Genomic DNA, 24,748 nt, shown 5'->3' on the forward strand with positions numbered 1-24,748 from the left:
CGACTTACAAATGAGAACAATAGAAGCAGTTAAACTAACAATAGGACAATAATATGCAAGTACTGTGACCCTTCCCAGTTTAATCTGACGCAGTACATTAATTTGATTTTTTATAGATATAGATATAGAATAGAAAGTGTTAGTATTAATGGATCAAGTGTTGGATATGTATGATATTAAATCATGAGACTTTATATTATACTGACTCTTAAAGCCCGTTGCCTTCACATTCATACAAAACAATGTCGAATTGTTTAAAAACATTTATGACATAATTTTGTCATCGCTTTCTGCTGCAGTGTCATTGAGGCGTGTCCTCTGTGCAGAATCATTGACAGCATTTCGCGCATGCGCGGTGTGGAGTGTCAGAGCGGCAAGATGGCGGCCCTCAGAACGGGTCTCCTAACCCGAGCTCTTACTAAAGGAAAAACACCGAGAATCTCTGAAATTGTTTTCGGAACAAGAGCAGGTGCTGTCTTATACACATGCCACTCCATTATTATGCGAATATACGCTATAAAAACAGTTTTTTATAGGATAAAAAGATGGTAACCTTCATGTCAAGGCCGGTGAGCTAACAGGCTAAGCAAATCCATGATACTTCTTTTACGTGTTTGTAAACAAATGTAGTTCATTTTTGACTGCTTTGCATTCGCATTAATTATTGATTTGTTTCAAGTACGTTATAAACTAAGTGCTGTTTTTTTAGTCTTTTTAACAAATGTGTTTCTACTAAATGTCCAACTTTGTTAGCCTTTGTTGTATTATATAATATGGGATGTCGTTTTCTTCATGTAACAGATTTTATGAATTCATTAAACTAGATAATGATATGTCTACATTTAATATGCATTTTAATGTGACTAAGGTTGTCTGGATAACACAGGTGTTATAAATGATGTATTGTGTGTTGTGTGGAGTCATTATAATGTTTTATGTTGTGTTTTTGCAGCCTCTGGTGGTTCGAAGGAGATGCTGCCCGGCCCGTACCCAAAAACCCCAGAAGAGAGAGCGGCAGCGGCCAAGAAATACAACATGACGCTTGAAGATTACCAGCCCTTTCCTGATGACGGCATGGGGCGAGTATCAGTCTAATGTTCACACACTTTGAATGAATAATGTGTTTTCCTCCCTAAATGTTGAATGGCTGGTGGTGTATTTTAAATATGTGTGCACTGTTGTTGCGCAGGTATGGTGATTACCCGATGCTCCCTAATCGATCCCAGCATGAGAGAGACCCCTGGTATCAGTGGGACCATCCTGATCTGAGGAGGAACTGGGGAGAGCCGGTAAGAATCCCTATAAACCCTGGTTAATGCAAGTGACATCATTGCACACATGCATTGGGAATAGATATGCGCGGATGGGCTATTTCATCTGCAACCACATCATAAAACTCATCATCCGTCCGCCATCCGCTGATTGTTTTAACGATGTGTTAACTCTACTCAGCTCTCATGTGTCTGTTGTGAGTGTGTTTAATCTGTTTTTTTCAACACACACACAGTATAATCATTAGAGATGCACACAATTACAATCGGAAATATACAAGCTTTGTTTCCAAATGCCCCAAGCAAAGATATCCTGTCAATTTTACAAACTTTTACAAACCCAGACAGTATTATCATAATGAACACATCCAAAATTAAACATTTAACTTATAACAACTGCAAAGCGTTTAATTTGTAAACACAATGATTTACGCACTAAATTCAGCATAAACTCCCGCACAATTTGCATATTTGTAATCTCAAGAAAGACGTTACATCCCGAATCTCACAGCGTTTGGCTGCCGCCTGCGTTTTTCGCTTGATATTTGCATAAAGTTGAGAACTACCCAACCTTTTGACGCTCTCAACGCTTTCTCCGGTCCGCTGTCAATCCCACAATGCACTTTGCTCGCTCCGTGCCAGTGGACACGCACCGTACGGTCTCTGGCGATGCAAGGCGCTGCTGACGCGAGCCGCGAGGCTAGAAAGCTCTTGCCTGTTCTAGAAAGGATACGGATGTGCTTTTCGGATGTTGCCAATATTTAACAATGTATATATTTTTTTCATTTGATTGGTTCAACCGCCACCCACACGAATTTAATTAAAATATTATTTTTCGTCACGTTATTCGCGGTTTCCACGCATCTCTAAGTGGGTACTACCTTCACAAAAACATTTTGCACCACTGTGCATCCCAAACATTCCAGCATGCACACTTTTTCATTGCATTGCATGCTTTTTGAAGCAGAGAAGAACGACAGCATATAAGGTTTAAAGCACCATGGAGTGTTGACAACTATTTGTATAAATATGTAGTATATCTGAGCCTTTAAAATGTAAGATGTAATAACTTGCTCAAACAAATTTAGATCTAGAACCATTTTTGTACGGTAGGATAAAACATTACAGCTTATTGCTCAAATTTGATATTAAAGTAACACCAGGTAACTTTTGCTCTCGGGGTCCCCCTACAGTTGGGAAACATTATTGTCCTCTATTACTGTCGTAAACTCTGTCATCGTGCATTTGTTGACAGCCATGATAGCCCTGAACACTGTAGGAGGAGGTCACATGCAGGTGTTCTGCTTGCGTCGCGTGTGAAATGTCTTCATCCCAGGTACAGTGGCATATATTTCAGCATGTCATATGAATATAATTTCATGGGTTTTATTTTTTTCTAACGACAAATGATGATCACGTTTACAAGCCAGTGTCATTATAGTAGCCCACCGTTTTACTGAATCTATATGATACTTCAATGCAATCTTTGAGTGGTAGATAATAACCATATATCGTCAATATTATAATATCAAGCTACCATAAATAAATCTGCAAATTTTACAAATCGATTTGCATTATAGCTTGAGGCAAGACAAGAAATCATCACCTGATTCATGAAGATAAACGGAGGATAAGATAGCTTCCGTAACATAGTCAGGCAGACAAAAAAACACCCCAGACTACGGGGTTTCATTGGTTGTTGCGTTAAATGTTACCCAGATACAATAGTGCTATTTTCTGATTGGCTAACAACACCAGACAAACAACACCAGAGGAGATGCGCTTGAATTCATGCCTGTTCCACAGTGAGAGCGGCGCGGCCAGAGTTTTGGGCGGCATATTAAATATATTACAAGTAGTTTTTCAGCGTGAGAAATACAATGTGTGGCGGGAGAGCGTGACAAAAGACCGAAATGAGTGACTGTCACGCTCAATGCGTGACACTTGACAGCCCTGCGATTTTAAGGAAGCGGCAGTGGTGGTGGAAGTGACGTATATGCCGTAAAGCAGTCGCGTTTTGTAGTTCTCTTTGTTCGCCGGTTACTACCCGAAACCCGAAGTTTAAAAGTACGATTAAAAACGCTACAGACCCCGTCAGGCTATGGCAGACGTGTCATTCAACCTATTGTAAGTCGATGTACCATCACAAGAGACTTGGAAATATATTATGAAGGTTGAAAAGTTACCTGGTGTTACTTTAAAGGGCTAGTTCACCCAAAAAATTAAATTTCTGTCATTAATTACTCACGCTCAAGTCGTTTCAAGCCCATAAGCTCCATAAATCATCTTAACACAAATGAAAATATTTTTGATGAAATCCGAGAGGTTTCTGACCGGCAGCAACGTTATTGCAACTTTCAAGGCCCAGAAAGGTAGTAAAGACATTGTTAAAGTAGCCCATGTGACTACAGTGGTTCAACCTTTGATTGTTGAATAAAGTCGTCATTTGGGGGGGGGGGCATCGTATTGGGTTGCTCAGATTAGTGGCTGTTTTGTGACGGTTTGAGTTTGTGTTGCAGATCCACTATGACTTTGACATGTACATCAGGAACAGGGTTGACACGTCTCCGAGCCCTGTGGACTGGAGAACCATGCGTAACACGCTGCTGGGCTTCCTGGGCTTCATGGGGCTGATGTTCGGCTTGGGCGAGATGTTCCCCTGTTACCAGCCTGTGGTGAGTAGAGGGACTACAATGAACAATTTACATAAAGTAGGGCTGTGAAATAAATAAAATTTTGTTTACATATTATATATATGTGTGTGTGTACTGTGTATAATTATTTTCTGTATATAAATACACACACATGCATGTATATATTTAAGAAAAATGTTATTTATAAAATATTTATATATAATATAAATTATATTCAATTCAGGGCTTTTCACGTTACAATTTAGAGGGAACTGTTATCAGAGGGAACTAAGTTATGTATTTCAGAAATGTGCATATACAAATTCACGGTTAGCGAAAAAGGTATTAATTTAAACAATGTAATAATTTAATGCAGAAACGATAAGGTCATTGAAGTAATGAATACTTGTTTGTTAATCTTTTCACAGTCCTAAAATAAAGTGAAGTGTGTTGTTCCTGCACCACTAGTGGCACAAACGCAATTGCAAACTGTTTTAGGAGCCCAAACATGTTTAGAGACGTTAGTTAATTTTGCTGCTTTGTTTGCAAGCAATTACACAGCCTTTCCTGTTGCACAAAATCGTTACGCTAGCAACAGCAATATCATGGGTTCGATTCTCAGGCAACTGATTAAGTGTATAACATGAATGCAATGTCAGTCGCTTTGGATAAAGATAATTTGTCAGATGTATTCTTTTGATTTCTCAGTTTGCATGTAAGAGCTTACTGGAATAGTCTGTCATTTCTTTTTGTTTTATCACTTTGTAGAGCTTTTTATTTTTTTAAAATAGGGTAATTTGTGTCATTCACTTGCCAAATAGTCTTAAAAACCAACATGGAAATGAATTGTGGATCATCATTCTGCCTGAAAAAATGGTGGTTATTTTTTCTGGAAGTTCTCAAGCTTTCCACAAATCTCATGAATGATCTTCTTTCTCTTTCAAGGCACCTAAACAGTATCCTTACAACAACCTGTACCTGGAGAGAGGTGGAGACCCGGAGAAAGAACCAGAACCTGTCAATCATTATGAAATCTAATGCTAGAAGCCTGTCTGTTCCATAACTTGTGTATATTTCTGTCTCTCTAATAAAGTTAACTTAAACTGAAAGCTTGTCATTTCTTATAAAATGCTTCTACTTTTCATTCAAATGAGACTTAAACTGTCATCAGGTTTTTTTTTTTATGATGTGTGCCAGATGCATGCATTCATTTAATTGTTCAAATTTTACTTTTATTGATTTTATTTTCAATAGTTTTTATTTACTTTATGTCAGTAAAGTATGTCTAAATAAAATGCGTAAGAACACCATTAAGTGTTAAACACCTTAAAACTTCACATCAATATAGTTGTGTATAATTCAAGTTTAGCTGGCTTTTTTACTTTTGGCTCTAGATTTGGGGATAAAATCTCTCAAATATTAAATTTGTTTATTTATTTTGAAATGTTGGCATGAGTAGGAAGATAAACCGAGTCGAGCAGAAGGGGTTTGAGTTTTAATCGTTTCGTACATACTTTCCCTCGCCGGCTGCCGTACTGGACTACAACTCCGCCCCGGACTACATTCTCCATGAGTGTCGCGAGGAGCGCCGCTGACTGAACTCTCATCAACACACAAACGAGACTAATAATCACCAACAACCGTAAGTACACAGACAACACTTAGTATAATTTGGCGTTTTTTGGATAAAATCAAGATTCTGATGTTTTAATGTGTGTGATTGTGGTCTGATCGGTGTGTTAGTGTGTTTTGAAGCGCAGATAGTGAACAGCAGGTTGATGCTAATGCTAACGCTAAGAGCAACTGATCAGGAATAAACGTGATTATAAATATATACGTCTGCTCTAAATGAAATCCACACGACATTTATTACACACATACTTTAAAAGGAGGACAAAAGAATCTGAGATTACAGATCATTTCAGTCTGAGGAATAATATATGCTGTATTTCACACTCTCATATCCGAGTCTGTTTGTGATTTCTTTGAGGATAATTGCGGAAATGTGTTAGTACTTTCTGTTAGTACTGTTATCTGACATAATATTAAGTCACTTACATGTTCTTTAGGCTGATATGGCACTGTTAGTGCAGATGAATGTCATTTAAGTGCTGACAGGTAAATCACATCATGTTCTTCTTGTCCTTCCAGGAGTTTGGAGGAAGATGAGGGTGAAGGAGATCCTCAGGACGGCTTCTCAGGCATGGAGTCCTGCGAGACAGCATCCCACATACCTGGCCTTAGGTACACAGGTGTATATGTGTGTGTTTTCACCTGTCAGCCAGTGTAATGCAGTGGATGACAGCGAGTTTAATTTAAAATGCTTGAATAATAATCTCAGTTTCTTCATGTTCTCCTATCCGCAGGCACTGCAGCGCAGCAGTTAGACGCGTCCTTCAACACCACCTCCGTTCTGGAGATCTTTGAGATGGATTTTGCTGATACATCCATGGACATGAAGCTCAGAGGAACTCTGCCCACCTCCAACAGGTGTGTTTCTGTGTTTCTGTACACTAGCGCTCGCGTTTGGGGTCGGTAACATGTTTTAATGTTTTCTTCTGCTGCACCAAGATCAAAAATACTGTAAAAATTGTGAAATATTTTTAGAATTTAAAACAGCTGAATTTTCAGCATCATTACTCCAGTCTTCAGTGTCACATGATCCTTCAGAAATCACTATAATATGATGATTTGATGCTCAAGAAACATTTATGATTATTATCAATGTTCAAAACAGTTTTGCTGCTTCAGATTTTCTCAAGTTTATTTTTATTCATAAAAGAACAGCATCTTTTGTAACATTATAAATGTCTTTACTGTCACTTTTGATCAATTTAAATGCGTCCTTTGCTGAATAAAATATCAATTTCTTTATTAAAAAAAAGTTAAAATATATTGACCCCGACTTTTGAATGTTAGTGTATATACATCCATACTTTCTGTATGCATTGAATTCCTGAACTTCCAGCTGGAAGTTTTAACACCTTTTTTTTTTAAACTGCAAAACGTTGAGTTCTCTTTTGTTTTTTTACATAAAATTAAATTGAAAATGCATGATAACCTCACTCCCTAGAATTGTGGCCGTGACTTTTGCACAGGCAAACATGTCTCACATTTTCTTTTAAAAGCAGTAATTTTGCTAGTTTAGTGTTAATGACTGGCTGGGTGTGTTTAGGTTTACGATTACAATCACTCTCCATACTGAACTGAAAACATTCATAAGCCACGACTTGATTTAGTAAGAAAGTGATGATTTTACAACAGTTTGTTGATGTTCTCTCGCTTCTCTTATTGATGTGCATTACTTTGAAACTAATTTATGTTTATGTTAATAACTTTCTTCCCCAGCAACAATTCAATAGCAGAAATACAGGTTTAACCGCAGCTTTATTCTAGAGTGTCTTCATTCTGTGTTCTGCATGATCTAACACGCACAAACACACTTGTGTGAACATGTTTCTGACACGTCTGGGGTGTGTGTCCCTTCACTGATCAGTTTGACCTTTTCAGATTGTCACAATTTCTCATAATGGCATGTTGTTAAACTGGCATTTCCAGTTTTTCTCTCAGGTTTTTTTGTTCATGCAGTTGTCAGATTCACTGCTGCTGTTTTAAAGAGTTAAACTTCACTATATATTCATATTTCGCTTTGCACAAAAAGGAAGTCGCTGAATATTAAATATACTACATAATGGGTGTCAGGGTTGCAACCTTGGACTAAATGAAGTTAGTTATCACTCATTTTCAAGTAGATCGTTGTGCACAAAATACTAAAGTCACAATTTTGAGACATTTACTGCATGAGCATAAATGCAAATGCTTTGTTAATATTATGCTAGATAATACTTTATTAGCATATCAAAAGGGATTTGTCAATTTCTGTAGACTTGCATGAATTTTATATAATAAAAACGTATTATTACTGTTAGTATATTTTCACAGGTATATTTAATTTTGTAATATTGTTAAACTTATCAGTTTTAAGATTCATATTTTGTTTGTTCATACTGTCTGAAAATTAAATGTTTGAAAACATTAAATTCAGAGGCATAAATATTGTAATTTTTACAGTTGTAATGTTAAATAATGATTAATTATTATTATATTATTTTTCTTGTTAATTTGTTTGTAATTTGTTATTACAAACTCATTTCAACTTAACTTAACACAGTTATTGGACTGAACTGAATCAACACTGATCTGAATAATGACACATTTTACAGCAGAAGTTTGCAGCATTGATTCTGTTATTTTCCTGTTTATCACTGTAAAGCTGCTTTGAAACAATCTGTATTGTATAAAGCGCTATAGAAATAAAGCTGACTTATTCTTTGATAATTATCGCTATTCAATTTACATTTATTTTTATAACGCCTTCCACAATACACATTGTTTCAAAGCAGCTTTACAAAAAAATAGTCCACATTAAAATTTAGAGTGATCTGTTATCAAAAGGAAACTGTCTAAGTTATGTACATATACAAAATCACAGCTAAAAATGTATTAATTTAAACAATGTAATAATTTAAAGCAGGAACAATGAGCTCATTAAAGTAATGAATACTTGTTTGTTAACAAATGATTGACATTTAGAAAAAGCTATAAATGATCAGACATTAATTTGAATCATATGTGTGTGTGTGTAAAGTGTCCTGGGCCCTGTACCATGATGCTAGTTTAACAAACTCAGGGTTACAGGATTAGTTTAGAGTTGACAAAACCAAACCAATCCAACCAGGCTTTGTTGGCACCATGATGCTGATCATCAACTTTCTCTGTCAACCCAGGCTTTGATCCTGAGTTTAGGAGTTTAAGTGTGACATCAGTAGCGAACAGCCAATCACACGTTGAGTAAGAGTGTAACTGAGATTAATTTCTCGCGAGAGAAGCAGCGCAATTCACTTATTGAATAAAAGTATTAAAATAGTAAGAATTTAAACAAATTTACACAGCAAGAAGAAAACAGCGGTCTATGAAAGAGGACAACTAAAAGAAAAAGTCTCGCTACTGTATATCAGTGCAAGTAAAAGTTGTGAAGTTATTTTATACAGCTGATAAAGGTATAGAGAGAATTGAACATTTAAGCTCACATGTAGTTATTTTATAGCTTCATCTATTGATGCTAAAGCGTATTTATATTACCGTTATATATTTATTCATTTAAACTGCGTAATAATAATCAATGAACTAAAATTGTACATGTGTGATTGATAAAGGGTATAATAATTACATAAATGATATCTAAATCATACAAATTTATTATTCTAAATAAGCATCACTAAAAACCAGACGATTTTGTCTTTAAAAATCATTTGCCTTGTAGTGACCTTTAATTTGGAGTAGAAACAGGTGGAGTGACTTTATCGCATCAGACATGCGTCACTTTGCTCGCAGCTGATTGGTCCAAGTTCAGTTTGCAACCTCTTACCTGGAACATAACCTGCCCCGGACCAGGTTAGCCGTGGAGCGTAAGTTACTATGGCGATGAACACTGCTAAAACTAAACCACTTTCATTTTCCCTAAAACCCAGGGTTGACGCAAACTAAACTGAAACATAGCTGGCTAGCCACCTAAACCGGCTTCATGCTATAGGCCCCTGGTGTTTGTGTGTTTGATGATCTCAGTGTGTGTGTGTTGGCAGGTTTCACAGTCTGATCTGGGTGGCGTTTGACATGGACGTGACGGCAGGTTCATCGGGCCGGCTCATCGGAGGCAGTGAGAACGGGAGCGTGACCGTGTTCGGCCCGGACGCTATTCTCTCCGCGGGCGAAGACGCCGTGATCGGACAGTCCAACAAACACACGGGACCCGTGCACGCGCTCGACTACAACCGCTTCCAGGTGCAGCTCTCGTCTCGTTTCACAGCCACTCGCGTCTGCACTGCAAAAGAGGCTTTTCTTACTCAGTGTTTTTGACTTGTGTCCAGTCCAAATATCTAAAAATCAAGATGCATTTACTAGACGAGTAAAATAACATTAGATATTATTATGTCCTGTTTTCTGGGGGAAGTAAACAAAATTAAGTGAGTGGATGCATAAAAAATCTAAATGATTATTATAATTTTGCTTTTTTTAAGCAACAACTCACTTAATTTTTAATTATTTCCCCAGAAAACAAGACATAATATTTAATGGCGTTTTACTACTAAAGTAAATGCATCTTGATTTAATAATTTTTGGTATTTGAACTGGAAACAAGACAAATATACTGAGTGAGAAAAGCAGTTTTTGCAGTGTGGAGTCGCGTTTGCAAACATGTGTTTTTCCCTCTCTGTCAGAGTAATCTCATCGCATCAGGAGCCAATGATTCGGAAATATACATCTGGGATTTGAACAACTTCAGTAATCCGATGACACCGGGCACCAAGTCACAGGTGTGAACAATTGTTCTTGATTCTTTGAAGTGTTTTGTGTCATCAGTAGGGCTGGGTATTGACACAAATTTCACAATTCGATTCGATTTCGATTCACAAGCTTGCAATTCGATTCGATTTCGATTACGATTCGATTCAATATTGATTATTTTGGATATCAGGTACAATACATGGCAAATTTTCTCAAGGAAAACAAATCTCTTAACCAATGCTGTAAACTATGGGAGTCAGTTGTATCATTAAAATTATTTCATTAGCCTACTATAGCCTAATATTAAAGATAAAGATTTCCTGATTTGTATACAAACAATTACACTTTTATTTATTTTTCTAATAATAAAGTTATATGAAATATAAATATTTAAATGGTGGCTGTCATAAAAACTTACCAGATTTATTCAAACATGCATTAAATATTGAAAAACATAAAATAATTATAAAATAACATAAAATGCATATGTAATATGGTGCATATATTTAGCAAAATGCTCCTCTCTAGAGTTAATTTTTCTAGCTGACTAACGAGTTCATGGTCACTGGATATGGTTTTTCTGAGGTAAATGTGACGTTACATGACATTGTTTACAAGCTGTTTCACTGACGTCTTTCCTCGGTTGAAACAATGATTGAGCGATTCCATGTGACAACAAGGATTTCGATAAGTTATACTCTATCTTTTAACACACTTTCAGATGCTCATTCATGTTTATTTCACGCTGTAACTGGTAATATTAAGGCGGAAGAGGAGATCATGTGTGCTCGGCGCTGCTGCTTCTCTTGAGCTGCGCCAGAGCGATCTCACGCCACAGCGCCAAAACGGTATTTATGTTTTTGAATTTCGTAAGAAAATGGACGTAATTTGAAATCTGAGACTTTTATTGCGTTTATTGGATGGGATGCGCGCTACAATGTTCCATTCATTCATCAACTGAAAACAGGATGACTAAACGATTCTCGGGATTTAAGAATCGATATCGGTTCGTAAAAATGAGAATCGATTAAAAACGAGAAATCGATATTTTTTACCCAGCCCTAGTCATCAGTGTTGGTAGTATTATTTGATGGTAAAATGAATGCATTTGTCTCTCTGTTCCTTTAGCTCAGTGAGGTAAGATGAAGGTGCTGGTGAGGGTGTGTGTGTGTGTGTGTGTGTGTGTGAGCGGTTTGGGTCTAATTAACCTCTTCTCTAGCATCTCTCTGTGCCCCTATTATGCTTTTTCAGATATGTCCTTTCATTTAGTGTGTAATAAAGTTGTTTGTGAATGTATAAGGTTCAAAGTTTCAAAGATCAAAGATAAATGAATTTTGTCTCCTAAAAGAAAGTGATTCTGAACTGCCTGAAACGAGTCGTCAGTAATTCCATTCTCACTTCCTAATCAAACCTTGATCAAAATTAAGTAGGTTTGTAATTCATTTGCATAATGCCAGCCTCTAGTCTTGATTGGCTGAGCAGCATCTCGTAGCTCCGCCCTCAAACACTAGTTTATCTGAGACTGGAAGAGTTTGGTTCGTGTTGTTCATGTCGAGAAGACGCTGTTTTCTGAGATTGATACGGTAAAACTCACGCCATCGTTACTGTTCGTATCACTGTGAGATTCAGATATGATAATGAGCGTTTGCTTTCTGACCAATCAGAGCAGAGTATCTCTCAGAGAGGCGGAGCTTAGAGAGACTGAATCCTTGATGGAGGTGTTTCAGACACAGAGAAAACAGCTGACGCTGTTGTGGAGATTATGAGGAAACTAAAGTGTTTTTGACTTCGGATGCATGTAAAACTATTGTAGGAGACTCTAAAACAACATTATGAGCCTTTAATAACAGCATAATAGGGGCACTTACTGACACTAATCAATGGTTTACTACCTAAAAAAACAACAATTCTGAGACTTCGTCTGCAGAGTGTTCAGAAAGTGGCGTGTCTTTCCTGGGGTTTGTTGATTTGGATGCTAATTTTTGGATGCTCAACTTCAGCTGTTGGTTTGTGGGAAAGTTACAGACATTGCGGTGGTTTTATCCATGTGCTTGTGCATGTCGTAGCCAGCGGAGGACGTGAGCGTGGTGGCGTGGAACAGTCAAGTGCCACACATACTGGCATCGGCCAATCCCAGTGGGAAAGCCGTGGTCTGGGATCTGAGGAAGAACGAGCCCATCATCAAAATCAGTGACCACAGCAACAGGGTAAGAACATCCATGACACTGAACGCTTGTATGAGCCTCTGATTGAGGAAACATGTGCAGTAAGACGTCATATTTCACCCAAGAATACAAAAATTATCGCATAAATCGCAAAAAAAATCGCATCCAAAATAAAAGTTTGTTTACATAATATACGTGTTTGTACTGTGTGTAATTACTTTGTATATATAAATACACACATATGCATGTATATATTTAAGAAATATTTGCATGTAAAAACTGTATATATATATTTATACGCAGTACACAAACATATATTATGTAAACACAAACTTTTATTTTGGATGCAATTAATCGTTGCCCAGCACTACCAAAAACAAACATAAGAAATTATATTTTGCTTCGAGTAAGCGATTGTGTACAAGCTGTCAAGTCATCTGGAATTCCAGCTCCAAGATTTGCTAGAGAAAGCAAGATGACATCAGTCACCTGTAATAGTTTGTGATGCATGTGTGATTTGTCAAATATTTCTTTTCTCCTTAAACAGCCTTCTTGCAGACTAAAAACTATTGATGAAAGAACTTTCTCTGTGGTGGAATCCACTTCCTTTAACTGTTAGGAATCCCCCAACATTAGCTAGTTTTAAAGGGGTGGTTGATTATGATTTCACTTTTCTAACTTTAGCTAGTGTGTAATGTTGCTGTTTGAGCATAAACAACATCTGCAAAGTTACAAGGCTCAAAGTTCAAAGCGATTTCACAGAAGTCATTTTTTTAAGGACTACAACAAACGGCTGGTAGGGACTACACTAGCTTCCTCCTGGGTTAGTGACATCACAAACCCTAAAATTTACCTAAACCCCGCCCCCAGAAACGCAATTTATAGTTTAGCATGACAGAATATGCTAATCAATGACAAGATAACTACACATCAGCTACATAAATTCATCAACTATCCATTCGGAAATGTTGTCACTTCTTCTTGAGTCTCTCCATCTTTGTCTGACTCCGGTTTGAACATGAAAAGGCTAAAAGTTTTCGAAATTTTAAGGGCACAGCTCCGCCCACTGTGCAGCTCATTTGCATTTAAAGGAACAGACACATAAACGGGGCGTTTTTGCTCAACCTCAAAAAGTGACAATTTTAACATGCAATTTAAAATATCTGTGAGGTATTTTGAGCTAAAACTTCACATAGACACTCTGGGGAGATCAGAGGCTTATTTTACATCTCGTGAAAAGGGCATTATACCCCCCTTTAAGAAACCGCTAAAAACCCATCTTTTTAAGGTAGTATTTATGTCGTAATTGGAGACACTGGATGTATATTGTACTCTACCTGTTGTTGCATTTTGGTTTTCTCAATTTTCTTTTACGGATGTACTTTTGTACTGTACTTGGGTATAAGAAAAGCGCATTATTATAAAATGTATTATTATTTTTATTGTCAGATGCACTGTTCTGGGATGTTGTGGCATCCAGATGTGGCCACTCAGCTGGTTCTAGCATCAGAGGACGACAGGCTTCCCGTTATACAGATGTGGGACCTGAGGTTTGCGACCTCGCCACTCAAAGTCCTGGAGAACCACACCAGGTAGAGGCTCACTTCTCTAAAATCAACGTCTCTATGAGCTGCTTTCATGCTCCTGCTCACGTGTGACGTCCTTTAATATTCCAGAGGAATTCTGTCCATCTCATGGAGTCAAGCCGATCCAGAGCTTCTGCTGAGCAGCGGCAAAGACAACCGGATCCTGTGCTGGAACCCGAACACCGGAGAGGTCCGTCAGTCACAGCGGCTGCTTTATTACAGTTACATGACATTTACGCCCATGCACTTCTATCATAATGGACTTGCCTTGCATTCATGATCCGTTCATGCCTTCTCTGAGGATCGAACCCATGACTTTGACGTTGCTTGCATCGTGCTCTACCTTTAGATTTTTGTATGATTCATATTTTGATCTATTTTCTATCTATTAACATTTCATTTTTCCAGACACTGTATTAACAAACAAAATATGAAACTGAAAACAGATCACTATAAAAATATTATAAAATTAAATGGATCTGTGAAATTATTCTAACAATAATAATCTGTTTTATATTATATATAATGTATAATAAAATATTATATAATTTTATTTTATTAAATAATCTGTTATCAGTATGGCTATGAAATATATTGATTATTATTATTACTAAGTAAAAACAAATTAACAAGAAACATAATATAATAATCATTATTATTTAACTTTACAACTGTAAAAATTACAATATTAATATTTATGCCTCTGAATTTAATCTATTTTCAAACATTTAATTTTCACAGACAGTATGAACAAACAAAATATGAATCTTAAAACTGATCACAGTTTAAAAATATTACAAAATTAAATATATCTGTGAAATTATACTAACAATAATAATACATTTTTATTATATATAACATATCAAAATATAAATGTTGTTATTGTTAAATTATATAATAAAGAATTTTTCTATCAGTATGGCTATGTAGTAATAATATTATTGTTATTACTAAATAAAAACAAATTAAGAAATATTACTTCTTTAAAAGTATCTAAGAACAATAATATGATAATTATTTTATATTACTATTACATTACAATACTAATATGTATGGCTGTGTTAATTTCTTCTTTTTCAAATGTTAATCCATTTACCAGGTTTAGTAATGAATAAAATCATAGAAATCCATTAGTGTGGGATCTCTGGATCACTTTCCACGTTTATTGACCATCATGCCTTGTCTCTCGTGTTTCAGGTGATTTACGAGCTGCCAACAGCCAATCAGTGGTGCTTCGATGTGCAGTGGTGTCCCCGTAACCCCGCCCTCCTGTCAGCCGCATCATTTGACGGGCGGATCAGTGTGTATTCAGTTATGGGTGGGCGTCTTCAACAGCATCAGCACAGCACGGTGGACCAGGTGCGATTATGTGTGTTTTTCACACTTTTTCAGGGGAATGTCGATCTGTTTGTGGCTTTAAAGCCCACAAGTGAGTAAGATTTACTCACCCTGAAGTCATCATTCTTTCAGACGAATACAATCAGAGTTATATTAAAAATGTCCTTGCTCTTCCAAGCTTTATAATGGCAGTGAATGGGTATATTTTTTTGGAAGTCCATCAAGTGCATCGATCCATCATAAAAGTGCATCCGTCCATCATAAAAGTGCATCTATCCATCATAAAAGTGCATCCGTCCATCATAAAAGTGCATCTATCCATCATAAAAGTGCATCCGTCCATCATAAAAGTGCATCTATCCATCATAAAAAGGCATCTATCCATCATAAAAGTGCATCAATCCATCATAAAAGTGCATTTATCCATCATAAAAGTGCATCTATCCAGTGCATTATTATGGACATATGCCCTTTTATGATGGATAGATGCACTTTTATGATGGATTGATGCACTTTTATGATGGATAGATGCCTTTTTATGATGGATAGATGCACTTTTATGATGGATAGATGCACTTCTATGATGATAGATGCACTTTTATGATGGATGCACTTTTATGATGGACAGATGCACTTTTATGATGGATAGATGCACTTCTATGATGATAGATGCACTTTTATGATGGATAGATGCACTTTTATGATGGATAGATGCACTTTTATGATGAATAGATGCCCTTTTATGATGGACAGATTCACTTTTATGATGGACAGATGCACTATTATGATGGATAGATGCACTTTTATGATGATAGATGCACTTTTATGATGGATAGATGCACTTTTATGATGATAGATGCACTTTTATGATGGATAGATGCACTTTTATGATGGATAGATGCACTTTTATGATGGACAGATGCACTTTTATGATGGACAGATGCACTTTTATGATGGATAGATGCACTTTTATCATGGATAGATGCACTTGATGGACTATAATATATACCCATTGACTGCCATTATAAAGCTTGGAAGAGCCAGGACATTTTTTTATATAACTCTGATTGTATTCATCTGAAAGAAGAATGTCATATACACCTAGGATGGCTTGAGGGAGAGTAAATCATGGGTGAACTATCCCTTTAATCATCAGTCTCTCCTCTCTCTCTGTTCTTAGATCTCGGCTTCGTTTGACACCAACGACCCGTTCGGAACCGGTCAAGCTCTTCCGCCTCTGCTAATGCCTCAGCCCACAGTCGAGACCACCATCATTCCTCCGCTAACAAAGCCACCCAAGTGGGTGCGAAGGCCTGTCGGTGCCTCTTTCGCTGTGAGTATTTCAGGGTTATTGAGACCATTATATTTCAAGATTCGTGTGAGTCTGACTGTAAAAAAAGATGGACTACGTCCTTCACTCTCTTCCATTGGTGAAAAGTGAAGCCGCCAAAGTCCTAATATGGCGCTGATATCTTGCGCTGATTTAGGACCTGATTCTGCGCATTAGTAAACGTGAAGTGGAGTCGCGATATCAAGGTCCCGCCCACACTCTCTCTCTCACACATACACACACACTCCCACAGAAACGGTTACTATGAAGTTTACTGCAGAGCAACTGAAATAAACAGTTATGGACATGTAGTAATTAAAGTTGAAGCTCCAATCTCCTCCCGAAAAAGTCCATTGGTGCCTCAGTGACTTCGTTTAGAGAAGCTGTCAATCATGATGTCACATTCCCGGTTTTATAGCATCAATTTAAGTTTAAGACACTAAAAGTGTGTTTATGCACATGTATACCTCTGTGCTGAATATTGTTTAAGATTACACATGTTTACCGAAAGGAAAAAGGGGACTCTTATTATGAAGTTCCCAGAAGTGCGGTTGTTGTTGGTTGAGCACGAACGATGTTGGGTGAAATATGGTGTACATGAATAAACGGGTGATCGAGTAACTTCTGAAGTGTGGCTTTAAGTGTAACAAAATTAACTAAGAGCAAACTTATTTTAAAAAACGAACACTTAAACTTACATTAGCGTGATCAAACTCCCTAAAGTAACAGAAAACATCTTTGGTAAAAATTAATTTGAAGTGTGATTTGCTTTTTTAGTTTCCATCGCGTCTCATTAGACTTCATGGGGAGGCGGGGTTTACGAGCTATACTGGGACCAGCCACCAGGGGGCGATCGAGGCTCTGGGTTTACATTTACATTTATTCATTTAGCAGACGCTTTTATCCAAAGCAACTTACAAATGACAACAATATAAGCAGTGAAACTAACAATAGGACAACAATATGCAAGTACTGTAAAACTTCCTAGTTTAAAGGCACACTATGCAGAAATTCCGTTTTTGTCAAACAGCGCCCCCTAGAGTCGCTGTAGAGTACTTGTATTTAATGTTACTGTCGTAAATGCCACTCACGCAGAGCGTCTCTGCACTTTATAATAATAAAGTAGCCTACCGCGTTTGATGGCTTATAACCTTTTTACATGATTGCAGCTAAATTACAAATAAATAATCTATAGCCTAGGCCTACTCTATAATTTCATTTGTGTTTTTTGAGTGTAATGTAAACATTACAAAATGCCAGATGACATTAATAAAGTTACATGTACGTCGCATTATTTCGTAACAATGTCCGTTATGATGTCGTTAGACATGATTATTGCAATTTATCATAATAGTTTGCATATTGCGCTCATTTACACTATTTGCAACGTGTAGGCTTATTTATATCCTGATAATTATGTGAGATATTGACAACTGTTCTCATGATAATCGCAGGAATCAACTTTAACAGTGAAAGCCTGAGCGAGTGGGACTCTTGTCCGGTTCCTCGCGCTGTCAGATTCTCGTTTCCTTTTTCTAGACTCTTCCGACCGCGCTTTCTTAATTTTTTTCCGCCATTCTGAAAACGCAGGTCCGATGTTTACTCGTGTCTGACTCCTCGCTCGGTCAGTCTGCCGTTTCCTCTTTCTCTGTTCCTCTGACAATGCTTTTCTAGCTTTCTGCTTCTTATATGTGTGCGGTGCTGTAAAGCAATTCGTTACAACCCAAAGTTGGCCCAAAGTTGCAAGTGCGTTTTTTCCGCTCACAGGCATAAAAAAAACTGCATAGTTCCACTTTAATCTAATGCAGTATATGTATTTTTTTTATTAATGGATATAGAATAGAAGAGAAAATGTTAGTATAAATGGATCAAGTGTTGCCGAAAAAAAAAAACGTCTTTGATGAAAAGATGCGTTTATGAGCTATACTAGGAGCTATACTATATCGAGACGCTTGGGCTTCACTTTTCAGGACTTTATATTTACATTTTGGCAGATGCTTTTATCCAAAGCGATTTACATTCTTATCAGTTCTTGCTTTCCCTGGAAACGAACCCATGACCTTGACGTTGCAAGCGCCAACGCTCTACCGTTTGAGCTACAGGAAAGGCACGCTTGGTCTGACTCTACTCGCTTCTATCTCTCACAGTTCGGTGGGAAGCTGGTGACGTTTGAGAACCCTACAGCGCCGGGTCAGCCTCGACAGGTACAGGTGAGTCAGGTGACCACAGAGACCGAGTTCCTCCAGCGCTCCAGCGAGCTCCAGGCCGTTCTGCAGTCTGGGTCCTTCACCAACTACTGCCACAGTAAGATCACGAGCGCCCCGTCTGACGCCGAGCAGGACATATGGAGATTCCTCATGGTAAACATGTAAACATGCAGAACATGCTAAATGCTAATGCCATTCCAGCCCTGTTTTATTATGTGAAACACAAAAAGAGATGCCATAACACTCAATGGAAAGCTACTTAACGCTGCCTTAAATTGCTTCATATTGCATATATAGTAGGGGTGTAAGAACCGGTCGGTACGAGGCTTTCGGTTCGGTACACATTACAAACCGAACGATTCGTTGGACCATTTTTCCTGCTGACGAAAATCCGCGCTGGCGTGAGCACCACGATATTGCGCAACATCAAATGGCAAACGTAATGAAAGCGGAACGAACTGCGCTACTCATTATTTTGTGCTTCACGGACCGTTTATCAGTTTGGACCATCAACATCAGTGCAGGGAGAGCCGATCGTGATCCAGCGACACTGTTTCTACACAGCGCTGAGAGATCCAGTGAACAAAACATTTGAATTCGCCACTGAAGTACTAACGAGATCTAGTGAGAAGCATTAAAATTTCTCCGTTATTAACGGATCAAACAGCGCTGACGTGGAAACCAGGAGAAACATTGTTCCATGAATGAACTAGTTATAGGCTTTAAGTCCACAGATCAGCAACATTCACCATGGATTTACTGTAGTAACACTCACTGTAACCATGGAAGTCTGGCAGGAATAGTAAAATGCTTTCAAGTACATCACACATCTTTTTCCAGCACTTCAAAACTCAAATATTATCATATTTTTAATGTGATGACCAAAACATTTGTTCATCCTTCAAAGATTACCCCCATTTATAAAACTAAAAGTTTCAAGATGTAGGAAAACTCACACTTATTTAAAAATAATTTTTCTTTTAATAAATAGGAAATTTCTCTGGCATTTCTTTCTTTTTACTGTATCGAAAACGTACCGAACCGTGACACCACTGTATCGTATTGAACCGAACCGTGAATTTCGTGAACCGTTACACCCCTTATATATATACAGTATGTGTATATATATGTATGTATATATATATATATATATAACACTGTTTGCCATTTACTATTTCAAATACAGTGAAATGAGTGAACAAGGGACCGATTTATGACAATGTTGGTTAGGGCTGCATGATTAAATTGTGGGAAAAAATCTAAATTTGATTTTTCGGATAAAAACTGTGTTAAAATGCGATGTAAAAAAATTGCTGTCCTTGTTTGTAGAGCTTGTGGAGGTTCCTGATGGTAAACATTTACACATGCTAAATCCTAACGTCATTTCAGCGCTGTTTTTCTTCTGTGAAACACAAACTCAGTTAAATGCATGGGAAACACTGCCTTGAAGGATCAGTTCACTTCAGAATTAAAATTTCCTGATATTTTACTCACCCCAACGCCATCCAAGATGTTCGTGTCTTTCTTTCTTCAGTCGAAAAGAAAAAAAGGAAAATATTCCAGGGTTTTTCTCCATATAGTGACTTCAGTGGGGTCCAACGGTCTCTAAACGATCCCAGCCGAGGAATACGAGTCTTATCTAGACAAACCATCGCTCATTTTATAACAAAAATAAACATTTATATACTTTTTAACCACAAATGCTCATCTTGCACTAGCTGCGATGCGCCACACATTACATAATCATGTTGAGATGCTGACAGTGACACGCTTCACTCCGAAACACGGATATATTTATTTCATTAAATTGCACTAAGCCTTTAATAAAGCCTTTTGTTTTTAATCCGATTAAGCGTGAAACCCTAATTTTTGCAGTGGGATGCTTCAGACTCTTGAGAGCATTTGATTGGACAGAAAATCTGACAGAATGATGTCATCAAAATGATCAGAATACTGGCGGTAGAGCGAGATGCATGGGGACTTTATGTATAATGTATGTATATATCAGTTTCTCAGGAAATGCAGGAAGTGTTTTGGTAATTGTTCTGTGGTGTTTTTACCAGGTGAATTTCGAAGATGAAGCGCGAGTGAAGTTTCTGCGGCTGCTGGGCTTCAGTAAAGACGAGCTGCAGAGGAAGGTATCGCATCAGACTCATTCAGTGTAAACCCTGCCGTGTACGCAGACATTTGATCTAAATACTGGACAAAGGAGTGACACAGTTTACCCACTGACACATCTTACCCCACCTCATTATTTCACGTTGTGTTTTGCATGGAAAAATCCCAAATAAAATCCAGAAAATCCCTGGAATAAAACTATCGGGGTAACACTTTACAATAAGGTTCATTAATGTATTAACTAACATGAACTAACAATGCACAATACATTTGTTACTATATTTATTAATCTTTGTGAACCTTACCTAATAAAATTACAGCTGTTCATTGTTAGTTCATGCACTGCATTAACTAATGTTAACAAGATTTTAATAAAGTATTAGTAAATGTTGAAATGAACAAAGTTTAAAGAAGCAGTGTGTAATTTTTAGCGGCATCTAGTGGTGAGATTTGCGAATTGCAAACAGCAAGTCACTCGCGGCCTATCCCTCGGTTTTCAAACTCGAATGAGAAGCTACGGTGGCCGACGTAAGACAAAAGTCTGAGTCAGCAGCAGAGAGTAGTAAGTCAAGCAATGAGGTTTCTTTAGCGCTGTTTGTTCGCTGTCGGCTACGGTAGACACATGACGTCACAATATGTCGACCTTCATAGAAGGGGATTCCCGCGCCTATGTAGATATAAATGTCTCATTCTAAGGTAATAAAAACATAACGGCTCATTGAGTAAGGTCTTTATACAACACTGAAAACATAGTTATGGATCTTATATTGCATTTCTGTCAATAGATCATAAGAAATATCACACATTGCACCTTTAATAAATGCTGTATAACTGCAGTTCCAAGTTCACGCTAACTAATGTATTTAACTAATGCACATTATTGTAAAGTGTTAGCACTATATGCATGTTTTTCAGTGACTTATCTTCCCAGTCTATCTCTCTGAGAGGAACAGACCCACATGTGTTCATTTGTGTATCTGCACAGATCTCGGCGTGTTTGTCGAGGAAGCATCAACCCAACGGTTTCGACGTGAACGATCTGGCTGAGAAGATGCAGACTCTTTCTGATCAGGTCAGATGCACTTACACGCTCATTCAACACGTTGTTTATTGTATTGGATTATGAATCATGATTTAGTGTCTCGTTTCTCTCAGAGAGCGGACGAGTCTGCAGACGGTTCGTCGGGCCGCGAGTCTCCTGCTGATTTCTTTCATCAACTACCAAAGAAAGAGAAAGACAAAGAGGCGTTCCAGATCCCCGTGTCCTCAGGTGAGCATCTTCATAGAAATAACTCGGGCTGCCCTCCACTAAAGATTATACTAGTCGACTAGTAGTCGTTCATTTAAAGCTGCACTGTGTAAGATTTTTTCCCCATCTAGCGGTGAAATTGTATAATAATAATAATACGTTTTATTTGTAATGCACTTTTCTTAAACCCAAAGCGCTACAGTAAATAAAACAGAAACTACAAGGGCAATACAACAATTAAAGAAAAACAGGCTTAAATAAATGTGTCTTAATTAGAGGTCTGCGCGGGACACAATTTTCAGACCCGCTCCCGCCCGCTCCCGCAGTGTTCAGTCCCGCTCCCGCCCGCTCCCGCAAAGATTTGTCATTTTTAGTACCGCTCCCGCCGCATCTGTGATATAATGTCCCGCTCCCGCCCGCACTTTCTGTCTGACGAAAGGTCTTGGGGAAAAAATGCGTGCACACAAAATTCCTTACCAATACTTGGTAACATATTTATTGTTCCCATATTACGAACAGCATAATATTCACAACAGTACTTTATCTGAAGCACTAGAGGTGCTCTGTTCCTCGTCCATGCTGTCTATTTTGAACTTGAACTAGCTTTCGAATTCGAACTCGGAGCAGCGGGAAAGGAATTGTCTCTAAACAAGTGTGCGTGAGATTAGGCCCCGCCCTACCCGACAACATTCACAAGTTTAGGCTGCTTAAAACGTTTTTATTGCTGCCAATCAGAATCTCCCTCACAACTACAAATTATGTACGCTACTTTAATCATTTATATATTTTACTTTATACTCATATTTAATTTGCGGGAGTGCAGCGTGTCATCCCTCCCGCCCGCACCCGCAAGTGCACCTCATCATCCCGCCCGCTCCCGCAATGACCTTTAAAAATTTGTCCCGCGCCGCACTGTTTTGCGTCGGCACACGCAAGGTCTCTCGCTCGCTTACCTCTGCCGTGCGCGCGGTTTGGAGCACAATATCTTTACTCTAGATTACGGGATATTTAACTAATTTGCGGTATAACTAGTCGATCGCGAGTGGCTCAACAGGTAGATATATAGATGAACTCATCTTTCAGGCATTTTACCTACCGGGTTGACACTTAAGCGTGAGAAATCGGGGGTGTGGCGTGAGAGCGTGAGAATTGGGTCAATTGCGTGTGTCTCACGCTCAATGCGTGAGAGTTGGCAGCCCTGTCAGTGCATGCATTGTCTTAGTCTGGCAGCGCCGCCGCTAGCTTAGCTTAGCATAATGAATGGAATCCTTTGTTGCCGGATAGCATGTCGTGAGTAAAAGTGATCAAAAAAATGTTTTACTTCTTGTGGCCTTCCTATCAGAGATATCATGCAACACCTGAAATCCCCCAACTTCCGTCAACATACCGGCGGGAATATTAGCTGGCTATTTTTTGATTTGAATTTGAAGTTAAACTCAAGTGATATGCACCCAATAATAGCACACATTTGTCTAGGTTAACATTAGAGCGAGCAGACTTGTAAAGTTCTGCTATTTACATGTTTTATTGATAAGCCATATTTGAGGTCGGTAAATGAACGTTAACGATCTTTCTGCTTTCAACACTTTTTCGAAAAAAAATTTTTATGCGACTGAACGACTGATACAATTTTGTCCGACTAACGGTTAGTCGATTATTAGCAAGCAAGCAACTTTATTTATATAGCACATTTTCAAACAACAGATGTTGCCCCAAAGTGCTTTACAAAAATAATAACATTAAAATCATACAACAAAACAAACATAACTAATTCAAAAGCTAAAGAAAATAAATACGTTTTTAAATAAGACTTAAAAGGGGGCAGCCCTAGAAATACCGTTATGATTTTGCGATTACGATTGGTGATTTTGCTCACATGTGTCCGGTGTTGAGTAGATACAGACGGTCTGATCAGTCAGGCTCTGCTAGTGGGGAACTTCGAGGGCGCAGTGGATCTGTGCTTGAGTGACGGGCGTTTCGCGGAGGCCATCCTGCTGTCAATCAGCGGAGGGGAGGAGCTACTGAAGAAGACCCAGCAACGCTACCTCACCCGCCAGACCAACAGCGTCTCCATGGTAACCGCTTATATCTATACACGAGTCCTTTTAGTCTGTCATTTGTGGAAACTTCTTCAGTATTCACTCTCCTCTGTAACTGGTATTTATTTATTGCATCATCATTTTTATAATTTTTTTGCATCAGTGTTATCTTTGTCATTATTATTAGTTTAGTTGCTATTCTTATTATTTTTATTCTTATTATATTTTGAGTATTATTACTACTATTATAATGTTAATAAGAATAATAATAATAATGGTTTTTATGGTTATTATTAGTTGTCATCTTTATTTTTATTATTATATACAGTATATTACCATTATTGTTATTATTATTTTCTTATTAAAATTAGTCATTGTTCATATTATTATTGATATTTTAGTAATTATTATAATTATTAATGTTATTAATATTCTTATTATCATTACTTTTATTTTTGTTGTTATTT

General features: G+C 37.7%; 2 protein-coding genes across 3 annotated transcripts in view; both read left to right on the top strand.

Moving 5' to 3' along the window:
• Positions 1–323: 323 nt before the first annotated feature.
• ndufb8 (NADH:ubiquinone oxidoreductase subunit B8) lies at positions 324–5,013 on the top strand. The gene is made up of 5 exons (XM_077230842.1): positions 324–469; positions 953–1,079; positions 1,190–1,289; positions 3,791–3,946; positions 4,850–5,013. Exons 1-5 carry the CDS (start codon positions 349–351, stop codon positions 4,940–4,942), a joined length of 597 nt encoding a protein of 198 aa, XP_077086957.1. The 5' UTR covers positions 324–348; the 3' UTR covers positions 4,943–5,013.
• A 428-nt stretch (positions 5,014–5,441) lies between these two features.
• sec31b (SEC31 homolog B, COPII coat complex component) overlaps positions 5,442–24,748 on the top strand; it is a 39,940-nt gene continuing 20,633 nt past the window's right edge. For both annotated transcript variants that reach the window (XM_077230843.1, XM_077230844.1), the window contains exons 1-15: positions 5,442–5,546; positions 6,056–6,148; positions 6,271–6,394; positions 9,547–9,745; positions 10,183–10,278; positions 12,316–12,456; positions 13,864–14,006; positions 14,091–14,190; positions 15,198–15,359; positions 16,519–16,671; positions 18,816–19,028; positions 20,939–21,013; positions 21,979–22,065; positions 22,149–22,263; positions 24,139–24,317. In XM_077230843.1, the coding sequence (XP_077086958.1) occupies positions 6,070–6,148; positions 6,271–6,394; positions 9,547–9,745; positions 10,183–10,278; positions 12,316–12,456; positions 13,864–14,006; positions 14,091–14,190; positions 15,198–15,359; positions 16,519–16,671; positions 18,816–19,028; positions 20,939–21,013; positions 21,979–22,065; positions 22,149–22,263; positions 24,139–24,317 (1,866 nt within the window). In that variant the 5' untranslated portion in view covers positions 5,442–5,546; positions 6,056–6,069. The remainder of the gene's footprint in view (positions 5,547–6,055; positions 6,149–6,270; positions 6,395–9,546; positions 9,746–10,182; positions 10,279–12,315; positions 12,457–13,863; positions 14,007–14,090; positions 14,191–15,197; positions 15,360–16,518; positions 16,672–18,815; positions 19,029–20,938; positions 21,014–21,978; positions 22,066–22,148; positions 22,264–24,138; positions 24,318–24,748) is intronic.

This window comes from Siphateles boraxobius, unplaced genomic scaffold (genome assembly GCF_051911475.1).
Source record: "Siphateles boraxobius isolate OS27281-9 unplaced genomic scaffold, OSU_SipBor_1 151, whole genome shotgun sequence".
In the NCBI taxonomy this organism is placed as follows: Eukaryota; Metazoa; Chordata; class Actinopteri; order Cypriniformes; family Leuciscidae; genus Siphateles; species Siphateles boraxobius.

What these genes read in the sequence shown, in the direction of transcription:
- ndufb8 (XM_077230842.1), top strand. Translation starts at nt 349, where the DNA reads ATGCGCGGTGTGGAGTGTCAGAGCGGCAAGATGGCGGCCCTCAGAACG. An exon ending in TGTTTTCGGAACAAGAGCAG is followed by an intron (nt 470 to 952) that starts GTGCTGTCTTAT and finishes GTGTTTTTGCAG; the next exon opens with CCTCTGGTGGTTCGAAGGAG. An exon ending in TTTCCTGATGACGGCATGGG is followed by an intron (nt 1,080 to 1,189) that starts GCGAGTATCAGT and finishes GTTGTTGCGCAG; the next exon opens with GTATGGTGATTACCCGATGC.